The sequence below is a fragment of the Buteo buteo genome, chromosome 6 (assembly GCF_964188355.1).
Source record: "Buteo buteo chromosome 6, bButBut1.hap1.1, whole genome shotgun sequence".
Lineage (NCBI taxonomy): Eukaryota > Metazoa > Chordata > Aves > Accipitriformes > Accipitridae > Buteo > Buteo buteo.
Window position 1 is genome coordinate 12,935,772 of NC_134176.1, and position 20,634 is coordinate 12,956,405.

Here is a 20,634-nt window from a genome sequence, read left to right on the forward strand (position 1 = left end):
GCACTAATATGTGACCTCAGATCCAGCATGTGCGTACCTGGGCAAGTTCCACATTCCCAGGCCTAGTGGCCTCCCTTCTGCTCTGCCTGCCTGATGTCCAGCTGCAAGATTCAGCAAAAGCCTATTTGCAAATATTGCTACATAGGATAAAGGGAAAGCTATGGCAGATACTTCTGTCATTCTGGGGCTTGGCACAGAGCAACGTCTCTTGGGGGATTTTTTTAATCTTTGCAAGAACTACTGAAAACAATTTAAGTGTTCTGTTGCTGGCTGATTAAAAAGAACGTGTTCAGACAAGCAGTATTAAACTATACAAATACATGGATATGTCTATCTCCATAACACTTATCAGTTTAAGAGCACTGAATTATAAATGAGGTGCCTGATGTAAGACAAACAAGTTGTCTCAGAAACGCATCTACTCCAGTATGTTGACCTAATTTTAGATTGCCTAGTCAGGAAGTGTGTATATCTACTGCTGCTGGATATTTCACTTCAACTCCCAAGACAAATATAGAGGACTATATGATTACAAAATCCTTATCCCGCAAAGTTTGTCTGCAAGATTTCCACTGTATGATGTATTTGGAGATAAACCATTAAGAATGAGAACAGAACAATGTTATTTTACTCTCCTAATTGTAATTCAACTATATTAAATATGAAGTGATGTTCAAACTTTTTGAAAGGAATTTGTTCTACAAAGTTTAGATGGTATTTCTGTACCAAACGTTTAATTCAACAAAGGATTGATTACATCAAAAGTGATTGAATTTGAACAGAAAGTAAACAAAAATGCATATTCAAGATAGTTTAATATGTATTTTCTGAATTAGAAATATCACTTTCGTAAATGAATGAGAATTTCTAGTGTTACTCCGTTACTCCCCTCCCCCATCACTGAATTACAGTATTTATACATATAATACAGAGCTGATTGCAGTTGGAAACAACAATATTAAAATAAATGTTTAATAGATACAAAGGATCTTTTCTCCACAACATAGTTTTTCTGGTGTCTGGACACCAATTTTAAAGTAATTCTCTATTAGCATTAAACTATTTAAGTGCAAAACAATTTTGTTTTAAAAATCTATGATTGCAGCATCCATCTTCCTGAATAACATTTTGAAGCCAGAAAGTAATGACTTTCATTTTCCATGAGTGCATTCCAGGCTGTCTTCTAGCCATCTCTGGTTAAAAAAATCAGTGCAAAATAAACAATGGTGAAGTACTAGTTTTAACCATTGAACTTAGTTGAATTTAAGAAACATACTTTATTTTACACTATATATATATATCTTTTATTTATATATTTATAGAGAGAGATTAAATTACACTGGACTTGAAAAGTATAAAGAAAACCAAAAACGTTACTATTTTTTCCTGCAGCACCAAAGGAAGCTTTTTTTTTTTTAAATGAAAACCCTTCCTTGGGTGAGCAGCCTAGCAGTATTAGCTGTAATAAGAACTCATTACATTACTCATTTGCAAAGTACTATGTGATTCACATAATTCCATGTTTACGCTCTGCCACATTATAATTTGTGATGCTCTTTGCCTGAAGAACAGCTCCTGGTTCCACTGTCATTACTTCTTGTCCTGCGTTCAGAGATTTGCTAGCAGTAGTGTGATGGCTATACTACAGTTCCACTTGGAGAATTGGCCTGGTTTTGGGATGACAATAAACCCTGCAAACAAAGCAGTTTACATTAATCCAGCAAGAGAACCTGACATTATTCTTATAAAGTTCTTAGCCTGAAGCTAAAACGAGTACAACTTATTTTTACCACCACTTGCTTACTTTAGACGTCAGCACCTTCCTTCCCACAACAGAATCTAAGCCACTATTGTGTCAGCCAAGCAGCACACAAAAGAGCTTTCAGTCAGTAAGAAAGTGTGTGCGTTTATGACATGATGAATCTGATCCCAGCATTTGATTTAATCTACCTTGCGTTTTGAGTCATTGTGAACTGTGAAACTTTAAAAATCATACACCAAAAAAGCGATCAGCATTTTATTAGGGTAGCAACAAACCTATTCCAATATCAACAAGTTTGACACCTAACCTGATACAGGGAAATGCTCAATCTCTTAGATGCTACTGAATATTACAAGCTTTGAATAGAAAAATAGATTATCTAACCAAATATTTATTTTGGAAATTTTAAAAGAGAATGAAACACTGAGCAAGAGTTCAGTAAAGATTTCCCATTACAATTTAAGCTTGCATTCGGGAAAACTTTTTACCAGCTCGTTTAAACTACATCACCATTCAAATAAAATGAGACTTACTTCATTTCAGACATAATCCTGCAACTGTGCAGCACCCCTTGCTAGACAGGGGCTACTGTTCTGGATTAAGGCAACTATACCTTATGGGTAGATATCAACAGACAGATTCCATTTCAGATTTATGTACAGTAGCCCCTTAATAATTCACATAAAAGTAACTGTATGTTAGACTTATTTAGGAAAAATTTAATATCAAAATACAATTTAGTCTTCTTGCAAGGTCATTATTTAGTTACAAGTGCCAGCAGGCTGAGGAGCACAATGGCAGCTAAGCTGGAAGCACACCAATGAGTATCACTGTGCAACTCCTTATTATGCAGGCGTGATAAATGCACTTTTAGCAATTCCTCTAAACAGCTACCAGCTTAGGTTCTTACCTCAAAATTAAGATCCTGTGACTCAGATCCATCAAACTAGACAAGCTCAGGCAGCAATTAGCACACAATGTAGAATTAGGTCACATCTTCAGAATCTACAGGAGCTCTTTTTTGCTTGGATCCAAGAACTGAAAAGTCACGACTGATGGAAGAAAACCCTGACCATAGACAGAAGAGGTGGAAGGAGGACTTCAGGGTGGATTCAAGTAATCAAGTTTCTACTAAAACCATAGCCCGTCCTTTTAAAAAACATCTAATCTACCAGCTCAGGCACATTATGACTCTGGATACATTTGTAGGACTTAAAACAGACTCTGGGTGTGCGCATGCACGCGTGTGTATATACACATGCACACATTTTAGATCACATTTATATATAATGAAGTATGTGGCGCTTGATTTGGTGCCTTCTATAGATCACACCTGGAGGAACGAGAACACTTTAAATTTTTACTCGTTTATGTAGTGGATATCCAATTCAAACACTGTTGAGGTAGACTTAAGTGGACTGGTCTTTAAACTTGCTTAACATTCAGGATGTGCAAAGATACTGCATATTTCACAAGAAGAGAACAAAACGTTTCTTAGTTATTAGTTAAGGAATAGATGGTGAAAAAAGAATTTTAGAGCCAACAAGCTACTGAAGCACTTCTGAAAATTTTTACCAAGAAAGTTTTGTTCAAAAGTGATGAAGATGAATCAGAACTCCATAGTTCATTACCAAAGCATTCTTTAGAAGTCTATTAAGTGCAGCAGCAACTGGAAGGTCTTTCTTGCCAGAAGATTACATCCACTAAGCGACTTTCAAGTACCCTGGAAAAAGACGTCCAAAGGTATTATTTTCAGTCTTTAATAAACTGGTGGTCCAAACTGTTCATATGCAAATATGTGCTTTATAAGCACACAGGAAGTACTAGGGATGACATTATGTGAAGTCTTTTTCAACAGGCTTGTAACCATGCTATACAGATGAAGAGAAATAAGCATTGTTCTAATATCAGATTTACACTGTAATGCAACCAATTGTTGGAAAACAAAAGGAGGAGTCATTCATTTTCCTACAACTCCTCTAGAAACAGGCGGTACATACTGAAATTCACTGTGGTGCCTTGTTCCTCGTGAACTACCAGGCACTTTGGAATTCAAGTTCCAAGACTAGGAACAAGGAGTCACTCAGTCCTGGTTTCATCTCCCAGGCTGTGAATGCTCCCTGCTTTAAAGAGCAGAAGTGCAGTGCAGGTGGCTCTGAGTAAGTGAATACTAGGAACTCCTTATATTTCAATCCTCACTCTGAATTAATTCTGCAACTCTGAGCAAGCAAGCCAGAGGAACACCAAAGTGGAAAGAATCTCAAGATCAATACCCTTGTGCTACTGCAGACAGACATTTCAAAAACTTTGCAAGTACTGCCTTAAAACTTCCAGAACTTCACTTCTGTGGGAGAGATGAGAAATGCTGAGTTCTTCCAAGTACTTAATTTCAGAAGACATCTTAGACCTTAGATGTTCAAACAAGAAAAGCAAGAGTAGGAGTTTTTTAGGCATGTAAGTTTTACCAAAGTGGCAAGCGTTCTCCGTGGTCCCAAGTAACAAAAGAGATTCTGTAGAATTTTGCCGTTATATCAGAACCTTTCAAGCAAGGCCATTTAAGAAGTTACGTTAGGTGTAACATAGGAAACTTTAGAAAGCCACATTAGAAAAACAAGTGAGGGCTCAAAAAAAAGTTAGAGTTTTGATACAAAAGTTACCCTGTAAGAGTCTGATCTGTAATACAAAGGGTGTGGGACTAGAATATTTGTAATTGCATTCTCTGGGAATAATACAATGGATAAGGTTATGGAAAAAATATATATAGAAAGCTCTTGCCTGTAAAGAAAGAATAACAAATTAGACTCCAGTGCCTTCTGTGATGAAACCACCCAGTCTACTCAACGAGACGGAAAAAAGATGGAACAAAAGCTGCAGCAACTTATTAGCGCAACAGCAAGGCCACACAGTTTAATAGCCATGACGGAAAACAAAAGAATTGAGAAGCGACAACTGCCGTGCAGTACAGGGCATCAGCTTAAAGTTTAAGAACAAACAGATCATACTGAGCAAGCAGCAGAAACAAATTAAGAGACTGTTCAAAGAAAGTTTTGAAAAAATATATGTAGCCTTTTGTTAGTAGCACTGTCAGCATGCAGGTCTAGCAGGGGGTGGGAAATTGAACAGTTATGAGACCTAAGTCAGGAATTTGACACAACAATCTTCATCACAACTTCAGGGAGGGTCCTCCAAGTAGGTGCTGCACCATCTGCCATCTTAATGGAATACTCTACAGCTGAAATGTCCTTCTTTCACAGAACACAGTGTCGTTTTTCTTACATCAATTAGCAGTGTGAGAGTACTGAACGCAGACTATTTCAGCACTAGTTGCTAGGGCTGTTCTACGTTTATCTATGTATTCTCTGACTTCCCAAAACACACAGGGCTTTGCGTATTCGGTAAAAATAGGCTTGCATGGTAGGAATGAAAAGCCATAACAAATACGATCAGTAAGGTTCATTTCCACCCAAGGTTCATGGCACTCACAGCTGTGGTCTGTTCAGAAAGACCTGCAGCAGTGTTAAGACTAACCCTCTTCATAATTCATGAGACTGCAGGGGGGGTATTTTTCTTCCAAAGATATGAAACACAAGGCTTCACAACAGAAACTAATTCTATGAAAGATCAGCACGTAATTGCTGTGTTTAAAAAAAAAAAAATCAGGAAGGTACTACTAAGAAAAAAAGCCATCAGTAACTACTGAGTTAATATTTTCTTCATGTAAATTAGAACAGGATTAATTGGAGCCAAAGATGCAATCAAATGTAGTTTCACTAATCTAGATAATAAACTGCAAGTTTGGACACATGAGCAGGATATGGGCAGTTCATGTCTATGTGCTACTTCACAATGCTCCTGGCACACGCTCAGCCTTCACCCTGAGAAGAGCGCGCTCCTTCTGTAAAACAGCTCAGCTGACTCTCAGTAACTGGCTGGATGTCTGAACTCTGCACGTCTTTCCTACTTTCTGTTTTGAAATTGAAAGGTAGAAAAAACAAAGCAAAGGGTCCAATGTAACAACGAACATAAAAAAAGTCTCAGTAGACTTCACTAATGCAATTAAACCAATTTAAAAAAAGGTTGAATTAACTAATGCCCATACAAAAATGGCACTCATTTGGTTAAACCATTTCTGCTATTGCCAGTATATGAAATAACAGGAATTTACTATGTGAAGAATATTCCATAGGTAGTTTATTCTTGTCCAGAACAGTGATATTCCTGGAGCAATTTGAAAAAGTAATCTAGATGAGACCTTTGCTTGACAAAAGAGCCCACGGTCCAATCCAGTATTTGAGCAAGAATATGCCAAAACAGAATGAGATTTTTCACATTTGTTTAAAATTCTGTAGTCAAATCAGCTGAATTGGTTTTAAGATTTGCATGAACAAAATCTCCAACAGTTTCTTATCCAAATGAATCAGCATTTATTAGCATAAGTCTCTGAACTGCATATACTCACTAAATCAGATATTAATCCTAATGGAGTCATAAAATTAATTAAATGAGAATGTTCAAGGAAGAACATGCTGAACATTCACATAACATACTACAGAGAAGTATTTTGTATGGGATTTAAAAGGATACAGCAAAGCTAACACCTATCTTTACACAGTCTATGTGTTCACTAAATGGAGTTTTAAATGTATTATTTGTCTTTCGTTTGCTGCTTTTTTTTTCCTCCTTTGTTCTAGTAGTGTTACAGAAAAGTATAAATGCTTAAACCATCTGACACCAGATCTTGTAAAAGCATGTAGTAGCATCAAGGAGGTTTTACTTGCAACTTCTCTTCTGTGTACATAAAGGAGTCTTTCTCCTACTAGAGGTGTATCACCATTTTACTCATAATCAACAAAAAGTCAAGAAAAACTGCTGCTAGAAAACCAGCAGACTAACTAAAAATCTGTCTAGTGGTATTAGGCAAGATTACTTCAAGACTAGTATATGGTTGGCAAATGGAAGATACGCATGTTCAAGACAAAAAAAAAAAATAGTTTAAGATGCAACTACTTGTGTGCTGGGAAAAGCAAAAAAGGCTTTTGCCAGCAAAAACCTGATCTGGCTCGAGCAATAGGACCTTAGGTTTCATTTAGGTAGTAAGGGCTCACATGCTTAGGAATGGTTTCTGGTTTCTCTACCTTCCTCAAACTACAAAAGTCAGTAAGGTTTAAAATTTTCATATTAGAAAATAATGAATTTGAGATAAACCAGGGAAAATCTCAGGGAAAGCATATGACTTAAGGCAACCCCATTTGTGTTAGCTGCAAAATAAGTGTGGTCTTAGCAGAAGAAGAAATGAGCCAAGTGAATTTGATGAGGTTGATCAGCACCTACCCAAAATCCAACTTCAAAAACCAGAAAATAATGTGATCATACAAGTTATTTCCTTAAGAAGTTTGTGCAACATTATTAAATAAAGACAAACAAGACGACACTTTCATGTTGTGAGACATCTTTTGCCAAAGTATCTTCTATGACCACAGAACTTGTGGAATTTAGTTTTGTTTCATGCTCACACTGACTGTTGAGAATCTGGTTTGGCCAACCAGTTCTTGCATCATTTGATGTAACTGGATGTTCCTAGAAGCTTTCAGGACCAATTTAATTTTGTTGCTCCACTGGCACCATTCTTAAATATATGTATGTATATAGACCATCATAGGGGTCAAACAATACCTTCTAAAGTACCAGAAAGTTCTCAAGTTCACATAAGAAAGATGATTTCCTCAGCTTTGGTCTACAGAGTATTTTTGCCTAAGAGACAGAGTCCTACCTCAGACTGGGCCCAAAGTAACTATCTTTGTCACTGAAATTTCCCTTTGAAAGACTTTGGTAAATATAATTTGTTTGGTTCCTTCATCGGTTAACACCAAACCGCTGCTGCAAGGGTGGCACAATTCCTAGTCCACTCAGACAGAAGGACAACGTCTTAAGTCGTCACCTAAATTGGTTCCAAGAAATATTGCAGCCAGAGTTTTAGAGTAGTTTAGGTTTAGTTCAGATGAATTTAGTTCTAGACTAGCCACAGTTTTTCTAGACACAAGATGCTTGAATCAGAGTGAGCCATATCCTCAGGGCTGTAAATTCAGTATTCATTAGGTAAACGTCAAGATCTAAAGCTGGAATAAAGAACATACCCTGCACCAGAATCCATAGAGGAAAGAGCTCCTGTAGAGTCCTAGAAGGAAGGACAATGCTCTGCCCCAGCTCCTATTTGACAGGTAGGCAGAGAGAATCTGGATACATCCATGTCCATGTTTTACTGAATCTGAGTTTAAACAAGTTTGGTAAGTATTCTATTTCATATTACTCTAGTCCTAAAAAAAAATAAATATCATGAGACATGACCTTATCAGCAAGATTTAAACATCAAAATGTATGCATTGTCTTGAGATGAAGTGAAACATTTACTCAGAGCAGGTTACAGGATGCGATCAACTTCTTACTTTAAAATAGGCAAGTTAACAGCTTTCATTGTGGTCATTTGTTCAGCACAGTATGATAGCATAAGACCACCTAAGGACTGCAAGATAAATTAAAACTCAAATGTGGAAAGGACTATTGAAAGTTATCTACATTTACAGTTCAATCACACATTTTTATTTAACATCAGTATACAGAGGACAACCCCAGCAAGTTATTTTGTAATGTCAAGTATTTAGTAAAGTTCTTCAGCTGTAACAGTGACAATAGAACAGCTAAAAATAAGCAGTATGAAACAAACATGATCTTCTTAAAATTATAAATATACCAACAATACTTCTTAAAGCTTAATTATTGCAACAGTTAAATTAACAATAGTTCATGTTAGAAAGGCTCTATGAAATTTATTCAAGTTGTCAAGAAATTAGATGGAAGTGTAAAAAGGAAATACATATGAATTTTACTTTTGATTTTCACTAAAGTCAATACAATTTTGTACAGTATCACCTAACATGTCAATCTTTAACAAACTCCAGTATACAGAACTCATAAAATGCAGAAAAAATATTGTTTAATCTTTACAAGTAAATTGACAGGAAATGAACTGACACAAATTTTATTATTGTAACATAAGCAGGCCAGCATTTTAAATATTAATTTAGTAGCTTTATGTTGTTAAAGGGGCAGACATATACAGTCATTCCAAGTACATAATCAAATTTTAAGAGGTGATAATTCAGAACATGGGTTTTCTAAAAAGTGTTTAGTAAAAGTCATGTTATTTCCTAATCCAGACATCCTCATCATAAAGCCTTTACAGGGTTATGATCTCTCCTGGCTTTACTGGAGCCACTAGTCACACCTCCTCACACACGCACACGCGCAAACACACATACCTTGCTATAAATATCACACCAGTGTACTAGGTTTAAATTCACCCTGATAATGTGGGTATGCTATGTGCAACTTTGCTATCATGCACATTACAGAAAGCTTCAAATTTTAGCATGGTAACCTGAAGTCATATAGCTGTGTTTCAGTTTTACTATAATCATCCCTGAAGTTTATACAGATACCGTATCACGTTGAAAGAAATCTATTTGATAGTACTTAAATACCAGCAATTGAACTTCAATTGTAATGATGAAATGCTCCTTTCCATTGAGGAAGAATTAGTATGTATAGCTGCTCATCTCACTCAAATATAGTACATGAATGTTTAAGTACTTTCACTAAAACAGAAGTCATACTAAAACATGATACTGTACTACAATTGTAGTTAACTAGAAAATTCAAGGATGTTATAATTTAAGTCTAAGTTTTCCTGTACAATAAGTCAAATAAATAAATTCCATGTGCACTTGTTTTACAAAATGGTAGCATGTTTATCTTGCTAGGTTATACACTGCCATTTCACCTGTTCATACTCCTGGCAAATCTTACCTTGAGCTTTCTTACAAAGGAAACAACTAATCAGCAACTTTCACTTAAATATAATGGAGTCACTGTACAAGATGGTGAATTCAAAATTAACTTCTGAAGTCAAACACAGAAATCACATAGATAGTTCCTCTGACCACAAAGTTCAGAGAAAACTTGTTTTGCATATCCAGATACCACTTTGGTTTTTCACGGGTTTTGTGGGTTGGTTTTGTTTTTATTTTTAATTGCTTCCGCAGGTCCTGAAATTCAGTTTGAAGTAGCTATAAAGATAGCACATGAAGTTTACCTTGGCTCCTTTAAAATTATTTTTCTGTGTTTTCAGATTAATACAACAGCTCTATAATCCCATTTAGGTTTCCCATCAGGGCCTGGGAAAGACGGGGGGAGAAGCGACAGCTAATTGTCACCATGTTGAGAAGAAAGTTCATACTCTTGTTAAGGCAACCTATTTTGCTCACCACCCTGAACCTTCTTCCGCAAAAACAGGCTAACAAGAAATGACAGTAAAAAAATTGAAATTAATGAACCCTGAGCCTCATTCAATTTGTTTCTAATTGAATTTTGCCATTTACTTCACCTCACTCTGCCTGAGAGTTAGTACAACAGTTCTGGAAGTGCAATGCAAGAATGGTATATCCAGTGAGGAAGCTCAAGGTATGATAATGTATACACGGAAGTAGTAATTTGGAAAGTTTATAAACAGTCAGGATACTCTGTAAGTACTGTGCAGCCTATCAACTATCATAAAGATCATGGCTGAAGAGACATTTCTGAATTTTTTTTCCCACTAAGGGCAGCACCAGCCCAACCAGAAAAATGAAGAGAACTTGTCATACACTGTCCAATTATCCAGCATGTTATTTCAATGGCTATTAAAAATGAGAGGGAAAGGTAGCACTGGCGCAACAGAAATTACATTAGACACTGCAAGCCTGCTTCAGTTTTCCATCCAATTCTTTCTTTAGGCTGGTAGTGGCATGAATTTAATGAAGGCCTTTTGAGGCAATGATGGAAGAAGCAGCAAGATTCAGAGGCTCTCACTCTAGAGTTGGCAGACAAAAAAGTGGCGGAGTTTTAAGATCACTTGGGGACCCATATTTCAAAAGGAAGACTAGAAATAGCAGCTTTAAATCCCAAAGTAATGGGATAGCCTAGGATAAAACAGCTGGTGAAACAGAAATGAATGGTATATAACCCAGTAAGAAAGACATTACCATGAGTGTTTTATACTTTGACAATTTTCATTAAATAAAATTATTAAGTGCTTTCCTATAAACAAAAAGGATGGTCATAATGTCCTTCTGGCACAAATATTTTCCTATCAAAGCCCTGTAAACATGCCACCAAAATTTAGTTTTTACCAGCAGAGTGAGCTCACTAGAAATGCAAGTAAAATCAGAAAAACAAATTAATTTGAAAAATTTTAAGTAAATACTTCCTAAACAATATGGCATTTACATCACTGTGCAATATATTAATTTTGAAAGTGATAACTTCAGCATGAAAATTACTTACCTGTAATTAAAGTTTTCCATATTGGCCAATACATAAATCCTGATTTTTGGTACTGCATACTTTATCTCTGAAATATTTGAAATGTCATATTCCAAATCAAAGTCAATACACAAAAATATTTAAGTTATACCCAGTTTAACAAAACCCACCTCAGCCACTGAAAATAAATTTAACAGTGTAGTGTTTAGTAGTACACAAAGGAGTTTTAGAACAAAAAGAAAATATAGGTTACAATAGAAATCTGAGGCACTGCTGTATGCGTATAAAGTTAATTCATAAGATGTGAATTGCACTGAGTCACAGACGTGATAACTGCTTTAGTATTTTCATTTAGGACAAACATTTTAAATAGTTTAGTGTTTTTGGGGGGTGCTCTTTTTTTTTTTTTTTTTTTTTTTTTAATTAATGCTGGATCTGTAGTTGTTAGGTAAAAAATACTTTTAGGGAACACCCTCCTCCCTTCTGCCCAGAAAAGGGTTTACAGGTTTTAGTTTTAGATTCAACCTTTAAATATGCATTAAGATGCAGAGCAGACATAGCTCTCTACGCATACCTATGTTGTGACAAATTTGATAACATCTCAAAAGAAACTTACATTATACAAACAGTTTTAAGAAAAATTACTGAGTTTTACTTAAAAGTTTATAGCAATGAAGATGTGGTATATAAATATATACAGTACCTCCACTTCAAAAGTCAGATTTATGAACCAAATAGTTAAAACCTAATGAACATCAGATTTTCATTTAGGTTGCCCAACATGGCAATATTCAGGTATTACCAGATTATTTCTTTTTCTTCAGATAACCTACATGCCCTTTCAGAAATTTTCACAAAACTAATGGTCCTTTTTGCTAGATCAACTCTGGTAATGTTTTCATAGCTGTATTACTTTACAATGTTGCTGGCAAACAAAGCTATTGTAGCACAAAGTACTTTTTAATAAAATAATCACCACATTTAGCTTCATTCAAAATTTAGCTTGCTATACATTGGACAGAAGAAAAAGAAAGTTTTATCTGTGTTCAAGTGCATTAACAACAAGAGTTAAAACTAGTAATATATTTTAATGAAGGTTCAAATGATAGAACAGGTGCCATCAAAAAGCACGAGCTTGTCAATGATCAAATTGCCTAACAAAACTGACAGTAACATAACACTGAAACTACTTAGAGAAAGCTTGCATGATTTTCCCTAACTTAACAAATACATAAATCAAGACCTGGCTAAAATTAGAGTTCCTTGATAGTACTGATTCACAATTTCAAGAGCATAAACTACAGTCAGTAAAGGGCTCACAAATCTGTGCATAAAATGGCTGACATTTTAATAAGAACTGGCTTTACATTAATGGCAGGCCACCACAGAAAAGTATAGAGGAATAAAACACTTTGGTTTTAATTTTTTCAGAGGCTCACATTTCTCACTAGACTTATAAGCAGCAGCTTTTCATAAGCTACTCTCATTGGGAGTGCTGTATTTTTTAGAAAACATTAGAAGGATTATAGTTATTTTAGTGATTGACATGTTTTACTTAAATTTTTACATAAATAGCTTTTACCATATTGTGGTTATGCTTAAGTATAAGAACACTGATCAATAGTTTAGATGCACAGTATTTATTTCTTCTGCTGGAAGGCAACTATACTTAATAATTGTATCCAAGACACTTCAAATCATTCAGAAATATGGCATGCAGTATCCAAAAGTATGGCTCTGAGGATTTTTTTTTATTTTTTTTTTTTTTTTTACATTAAGCATAAAGAAATTTTATATTCAACATTCATTTATATTTCAAGAAAACTACCTATTCAGAGTTCTAGTTCTTTGATGCAGCATTAAGGATTAAAACTTACCACTTTACCAGGCCTTGCCCATGTGCAAATAAATCCCTCCTGACAAGCAGTGACTATACAGTCTTCAAGAAAAATTAACACAGTCAGTCTTTCATGTGCTATCTTTTTACAGATAAGAGGCTCTAACAAGGGAACATCTTCCATTCGGGGACAGAGAGGTGTTCCCAAAGTTTTAGCTGGGTCCGTTTTGGTTTTAGTAACTAGGTTCAGTTTGTCACTGCTCTTGCTAGATATATGTCCCATGCTATGATTTCTCTTGTGATCTTTTTCATGGTGTCTTTCCTTCCGATCGTGTAGCGATAAGGTTGCAAATTTACTAACACCAGAAGCAATGGCACCATCCATGACACTGCTTTTACTGCCAGCATTTGAGACTGCAGAGTGTGGAAGGCTGTTTGACCGTGGAAGAGGAGGGGGTACAGAGTTTCCAGGTGTTGTGATACTGTTTCCATTACTTCCTGGGTTAGTTCCACCACTTCCAGCAGGTGGACTTGTGGCGTTCATGACATTTGTATGTGTCCTTGCTCTTGAGAGAGGTTGGTGAGGGAAGAGGATATCTTCTGTAAGATCCCACAAACAGAGCTGCGTGTCCTGGCCTACTGAACCAAATCTATACGTAACGCTTACTGGACGACTGTCTGTAGAGTTCCTTTTGGATAGCCTAGATTGCGTACTATTTGCTCGATCTCTGCCAAAATGAAGGTCTTGGAAATCCTCATCACTTCCGCTAAATTCCATCGGGTCACTCTCTTCTACACTAGTGGTATATGGATCAAACGCAACAACACTGACCCATGATTTATGTCCATGGCCTCTCGCTATTACTCGACAGTCCACGAAAGACCAAACTGTTACCAAGTCATCCTCTCCACCTGTCACTATGTATTTCCCATCGGGACTCCAACACACACACAGCAGTCCTCCAAAGTAGCTTTTCATTGTACCATGCAATTCCACTGAATCAAAGTTAAACACACGAAGAAAACCATCCTGGCTCACACATGCCAAGAACTTCCCATCTGGGGAAAAGGCAAATTCATTCAGGGCACCCTCACCTACTGTCCATTTAAGCAGAGGGTTTCTTGTGGATTTACTCTTGCAAGTGTGAACTGCAAAACTTTCTCCTTGTTTAAGTAGCTGGTAGTGCGGGGCTGTGGTACCACAAGTGTGCTCCACATTATACAAGTACATATTGCCACTGGAATGAGCTACTAGGAAAAGGCTTTCCGAACCTGGTACCCATTTTACACAGGTTACTCTGGATTTGTCTATTAGTCTCTGTGAAAAACAAAGAAGATACACATCAGAAAGTCTGAAAATTGAAGTTTTAATAATTAACTGTAAATCTGAGCTTTCTGGGGAATGGGGAACAATACTTAAGCAAAGTGAACTCAGCGTTCTATAAAGGAGCTATGTTACTGTATCTTCAAAAACTTATAATCTTATCAGGCAGTAAAGAGGAAATTATTTTTAGACAAAGTGCTACCAAAGGTTATTATTGTGGTCCAGTCACATTCCACAAAGAACATACTTCAATCAAGCCAATCTGTTGTTATGAATCTAAAGGTAGTGTTCTTAGGTTTATTTTTTGCTGTGTAGGTTGAAGAATATGAAAAGAAAACAATAAAACACAGAATGAGCTAAAGGGAAAAAAGGCAGTTACTCATCTGTACTACATAACAAACAGCTTATAAATCAACAACAGTACATTTAGACTCTGGTTTTATCTGAAACCACAAATAAAATTCATGGGGGGAAGGGGGAGGGGCCGCTTTAGGAGCCTTTACCAGATTTTACTGATTCAGGGAACAAAAGCTACGTACACAGTGATCCTGTTACCATGTGGCTGGAAAGTTAGTAGTTAAATGCACGTGCTCCAGTGAATTCAGAAGGCACCAAATACTCTTCACCTTAGAATCCCCACCCACCCTCCAATTACTTATCATTCATTAGCCAAGGACCTGTCAATACTCTCAGTTACCACCTGATTAAGAAGCTTCCTTTAAAGAAAAACATTTTAATAGAATCCATCATTGCAAAAGAATGAACACACACATTAAACACTGCTGATCATACTGTCTTCAATGCTGTAAGAACTGAGAGATAAAGTTTGACTCCTTGAGTTTGCTAGTGTAGTTCTGGTAGACTTCTAAAACTTACCAACTCAGTCATGGCATGACTCAACTGCAACTTGGAGACAAGTAATTCTTTACATGCACATTCAAGATTTGTATTTGGCATAGATTGATTATAGGCTGAAAGAAGAGCTCAGCTACACAAAAGGCAAGAATGCAAATACAAAGAGCCTAACGATACCAGAACAAGTTACAAAAGTGTTAAAAAACAAAGAACAAAAAAAAAATCCCCCCCAAACCTTGCTATGCTGTTCATCACAAATAAAAAAAAAAAAAACCAAACTAATGGATAATTCATTGACTGTTATCAATTCTGGGCCTGTAACTATCACTGGAAAGCAGCATCTGGTCATTTTAGGTTATATTTACACGTATACTTTTGCTGCTGTCAACCTCAGTGTAAGACCAGGAAGCCTCTCTTCTGTAATTTCTCATTGGTTAAATTAGCCATTTTGCACTGGAGAGCTGAGATGTCACTTAATCTAGGAACTTCTCCTCAAATGTGGTAGCTTTAAACTAACATATTCTTAGCTTCTGTAGTGATATTTTAAATAGTTTGTCATGTGTTCAGTGATACCTATCATTCATGTCTCAGTAATGATGAGATCAGAAACATTAGTCAGAAAGTTACCTGGTACATACCAAGAGAATATGGACAGGGAACATCAGCCCAGCCCGTTTGCTATAGGCAATAGTCTTCTCATTACAAAACTACTGCTAATAGAGCAACAAAGCGAAATTTCTTGCTCTCCTCTAGTAGAGTAGCTTAACATGACATACAACCTCTACTCATAAGAGCAGTTGCTCAAATTTTATGCTAGAAATGGCATTTTAAGTCCATAATCTTGTTGGGTTACATGATCTTAAATATTGTACAGAAATCCTGCAAACCTAATCTTTACTCCAAGGAGGCTAGGAACAAAACAGAAGATCGCAATCTGCAATGAGAACAGATTAGCTCAAAGAGACAAGATGCAGAGAGACTTTAAGCTGATATGTAGCAAGTGATTACAACTCATCCCCTTCTCAACCAGCAGAGCTTTAAATTCAGCAGGAACATAAAAACTCTGAAGTTATGACTTTCTGAAGACTTTCAACTGGGCTCACACACTTCTGCAGCACAACAAAACAAGACTTGAAGTCAGTATGACTGGCAGATTCATTACAAGAATGGACTGAATGCAGTATCAAGTAAATCAGTGGAGTAGCTGGGATAGGGAATTTATGATCAATTTGGTGAAAGAATAGTAAGTGAAGGAACTTCAGTCACCAGTCAGGAAGGCAAGCCAAGATTATCTTAGTAGTCATGTTTGGAACAAGCTTGAAGGTACAAAATTATAGGCATAGGCCACAAAGGAGTGAAAAAACTGAGGCAATCAAGGAATATACATTAAGGTCTGACAAAGAGCTTTGGCAACACAGGTATATGAAAAGTTTATTAGGAAAAGAAATGCAGCTCAAGGCTTTAGTTTAAATAAAAAAAGAATTTAAAAAATGATGGAAGAAACATAATTGAACTGGCTAGGTGTTGGCTAGCTTGAGAATAACCAACTACCACATGGAAACAACTGAATCTGTGAGGTATACTTGGTTGGTTTTGGGAATAAGAAAATATCACTAATTTAATTGACACAGCTAGAAGGAATACCACTGTTGATACAGATTGATTTAGGTAGGCAGCCACAAGCTGCACAGTACACCCACCTCAGCTTTTCAAGTCCCTATTGTCTTCTACATGAATAGAATTTTAAAAAAAAAGGTGGGGTGGGAAGAGTAACAAGTTAAAATGCAATAGCCTTACTGCAGTCTAAGTTCAACAAACTTCTGTGTCATAACAGGTTAAGTTATTTCACATATCACATATGATTAAGTGCTATCCTGATTGCTTTATCACAGGTGATAGTCAAAACAGAGCTTTGGGCTACCTGAATCACCAAATTACTAACAGGACAGGTGGTGAATTCTATTACCTCTAGCCCTAGTGCTAAATCCATTGAAAGGTGTAAACACTCATTTAGACGACCTTCTGCCTATGAAGACAGGTTTATTCTCACTATCTAAACTCTAAATAGATTCAAAACCCAAAAGGCACCTTCGTCTTGAAGCAAACAAACTGGCTCAAACATCAATGCTCACTAATGTTTCTCTGAAATGGCTTTTCAATACAAGCCAGAACTTCCAAACACATCCAGGGCAAACTTCAATATTGTAACTGACAGATTAAAAATATATAAAAGTTTTAGAATTGGTTGTAAATGCAGATAAGATCAGTGTAGGAAACAAGAATTTGTCATTTAACTCTAGCGTACTGTGCATGTAGTTTTGGTAACACTGAGCAAATCCTTAGGTTAGCTTTGTAGAAAATAGATCACCTCATTTAATTTCCACCAAACTGTCAAAGGATGTATTCCCACCAAAGTGAAGTAATACTGGTTATAGCACAGAGAAAAGATAACACAGTCTAACGGAAAGTGGCTTCAGTGCTTCCATCATTTGTAGACTACCACAAGAACTATTCAGCCTGCAACACAGCTTTACACTGCAGACTCTAGACAGTTAAACAAAATCAAGGCATGTAAGCATGCATTGGACCTTTATGTAAGTGTTTCAGCAGGAGTTTTCCTCAAAGCAACTATAGTTCACCTACAAGAGTGGGAACTGCTCTGTGATATGAAACTCTAGTTGTTTATAGTATTTCTACTGCCATTTGTAACACTTACACTATTATCATACAAGATTAAATCAGAGCTGTACTTACACAAGCAATTTGTTCACAACCAGACCAGCACTCCCAGTGATGAATTTGCACCAATGACAAAGTTTGGGTTTTTTGGTTTGGAGTTGTGGTTTTTTGCAGAGAGAGGTGTTAGGACAATGCTAAAATGAACATTTCAACTATTTATACAGAGGTTTCTACCAGAGTACTCCATGCAACATTAAGATTCGCCAGCACCGTTTCCCACTCAGCACAAGCAGAGAGACAGAGCAGGTGGGAAAAGGCTAAGTAAGAAGAAAAACACCCCTCTTCTGATCTAGATGTAGCTAATTTTAGAAAGCTGAGGAGGAATTAGACAGTTCTAATTATAAAACATCCCCATTGAGAACAATACTTCAATCTTCTTTGCACAGAGACAGAGCAAGGCAACACATCTCTCTGAGGTGGGAAGGATATGCTTGCTCAGTTTAAAAGCTGCACAAGGCTTAACTTCATCTGCAAAGCTCTTATCCATATTTGAAATTTATTATTAAAAAAAAAAAAAAAACACCCAAAAATACCTGCAAAGCTCTTTGCTATTCCCCCCCCACGTCACCTGCAGCTGGATTAAAAACACAAAAAGGAGCAAAAAAACACCCCCAAAAAAACAACCAACACCCCCTAAACCACCCAAATTCCTGTAGCTTACCCTCTGCAGAAAATGCTGTCAAAAATTTCTTTCCTTGTTAGCATCTAGACACTTACTCTTCTAAGAATGCCAATACTACCAGATAATCAAAGCCAGTGGTTCTGTAACTTGGCATTAATCATCCCCCTCAGTACTCCCTTCTATCTTTTCTTATTGCACAGCAGCAGAAAAAGCAGATGGAGAGTTTCAGGAACATCACATGGCCAAGACCTCATAAGCCTTCAGCTTTTTCTATGCCGCATTCAGCTTGATATCTTTGTCTTTCCCCAGCAAGCCTTTAAGAATCCTTGATACAGTTTCTGCTGTAACATCCTGACCATAAGAATTGGTATTTTTACCTTATTTAATATTTAGACCATAATATATTAGTTAAATAGAGGCTTAAATGTTTTCTTCTTCATTCGGAACCAGAAGCCTCAGAAACAACAGACTGCAGAGCACATGCAGCAACATTTAGATCTGTAGACCTTTTTTCCATCAGTTAACTATCATTAACGCTAGTTATAGTATTACGCAAACTAGAAAGTCCTAATTTTTCATCTCAAAGTGCAAAATATTCCTTCATGAATAACATTTTTGTGTATGTACTCCAAGCCAATGAAACAGCTGAAAAACAAAGGCAGTGACTGAATGATAAGCTGTATAGGCAAACGGAGCCATCTACAGAACTCTGAAAATCTAGGATCTTTAATATCACAAATACATTGCATGCAACAATGTTAAGATTTCTACTTACTTCCTCATTAAATAATTTGCTTGTTTCTTTTTTAATAGGGTCTATAAGTTGGACCTGGCCTGCAGAGAAGCCCACTAGAAGAGACACACTTTCTGCTGTGGCCGTTAAGTGATTGAAGTCATGGCATGTAGGTTGTGTTCCTTTGTATATCCTTTTGTCTATTGGTTTACTCAAGTCCGCAGCCTGAAAAGAGAGTAAACAGAATTAAGATAGTTTATCACAATGTGTGTATATAACCAGTTTTATTTGCAACAATTTATGCAGTCACAAAACCCTACTTTAGAAAGCAGCTTTGTATTTATCAAGACATCCAAGATGTCATCAAAAGGTTTATCTTTTAATATAATGCAATACTTGTGTTTTCAATTTTGCTAAACACTATACCTACCTAGCCTTTGCAACTACATCACATGACAAACCAGTGAAAACCATTCAGTAACACAAAGGCTCCAGCGAGTCCTCAATATCAACCTATTCCCCGAAGGCTTATCCTGCCAGAAAAGGCATTCCATCACACAGAGACAAGTTATCTTTTACTTTCCTAGTAGCAGCTTTCTCAATATTGAGTACAATCCAATTTTGGATTAAAAATAGCATATTCTCAATCACCTGATTCTTGTACTCTATGTCTATCCTTTTATAACAGGCAAACATACAATATTGGTCTCAATAATTTAAAAAATGATCAGCTAGATCCTAGGAGAGCATATTCTAGGAACACTGACTCCACATGCTGATACTGTGATCATAAAACATATTTTAAGCCATTAAGCTACAGAGTAATTGTGGTTCTGACACTGAACACAGAATTCAAATATAGCTCAGACAAAGTAAGTGCTAACAAAACTGAGGAACCTCAATATAAACAACTGAAGATCTGGCACTAAAGTGTCAGAAGCATCAAAAGGAACTGAAAAGCAATCTAAAATGCGCTCTCAATTGTGTAACCCGTGTTTATCCCCATATCACTTCCAGACAACCTAATCTTTCATCATCCAGTGATTAAACCCCATATATTTAATATGCAAAATCATACATCAGGTTCAACATTTTTTTTGTTTGGTTTGTTTTTTTTTTTTTTTAAACTCCCTATTTACTAGGTTCAGAGTCTGTAATTAGAAAGCTGCAGATACTCAACAATATTACAGACCTGAGATGTAGCTGTGATTTGGGACTCTAATTTTGATACATACTTTTTCAGTATTTTTAGTCAGAGGGAACTGGGCCAGCAATATAAGAAATAAAACTTCTTTGAGGAAGAGGACAAGCTTCATATAAAAGAAAATCGCCCCAGTGTATTAAACCTTCGAGGATGAGGTCTAAAGAGCAGCAAATCCTTGGTGTGCATGGAGCTACACAGCCA

At 36.4% G+C, this 20,634-nt stretch overlaps 1 protein-coding gene across 9 annotated transcripts in view; it reads right to left on the reverse strand.

Moving 5' to 3' along the window:
- Positions 1–1,276: 1,276 nt before the first annotated feature.
- The window catches only part of WDR20 (WD repeat domain 20), a 47,630-nt gene continuing 28,272 nt past the window's right edge, over positions 1,277–20,634 (reverse strand). The window contains exons 2-7 of one of the 9 annotated variants that reach the window (XR_012650668.1): positions 19,272–19,454; positions 12,997–14,274; positions 7,897–8,027; positions 3,394–3,485; positions 2,673–2,830; positions 1,277–1,691 (exon numbers count right to left, since the gene is read on the reverse strand). Coding sequence is in view for 4 of the 9 variants with exons in the window: in XM_075029814.1 (XP_074885915.1) it covers positions 8,202–8,282; positions 12,997–14,274; positions 19,272–19,454 (1,542 nt within the window). In the remaining 5 variants the exon portion in view is untranslated. The other 8 variants (XR_012650667.1, XR_012650669.1, XR_012650666.1 and 5 more) reach the window with 8 other exon arrangements.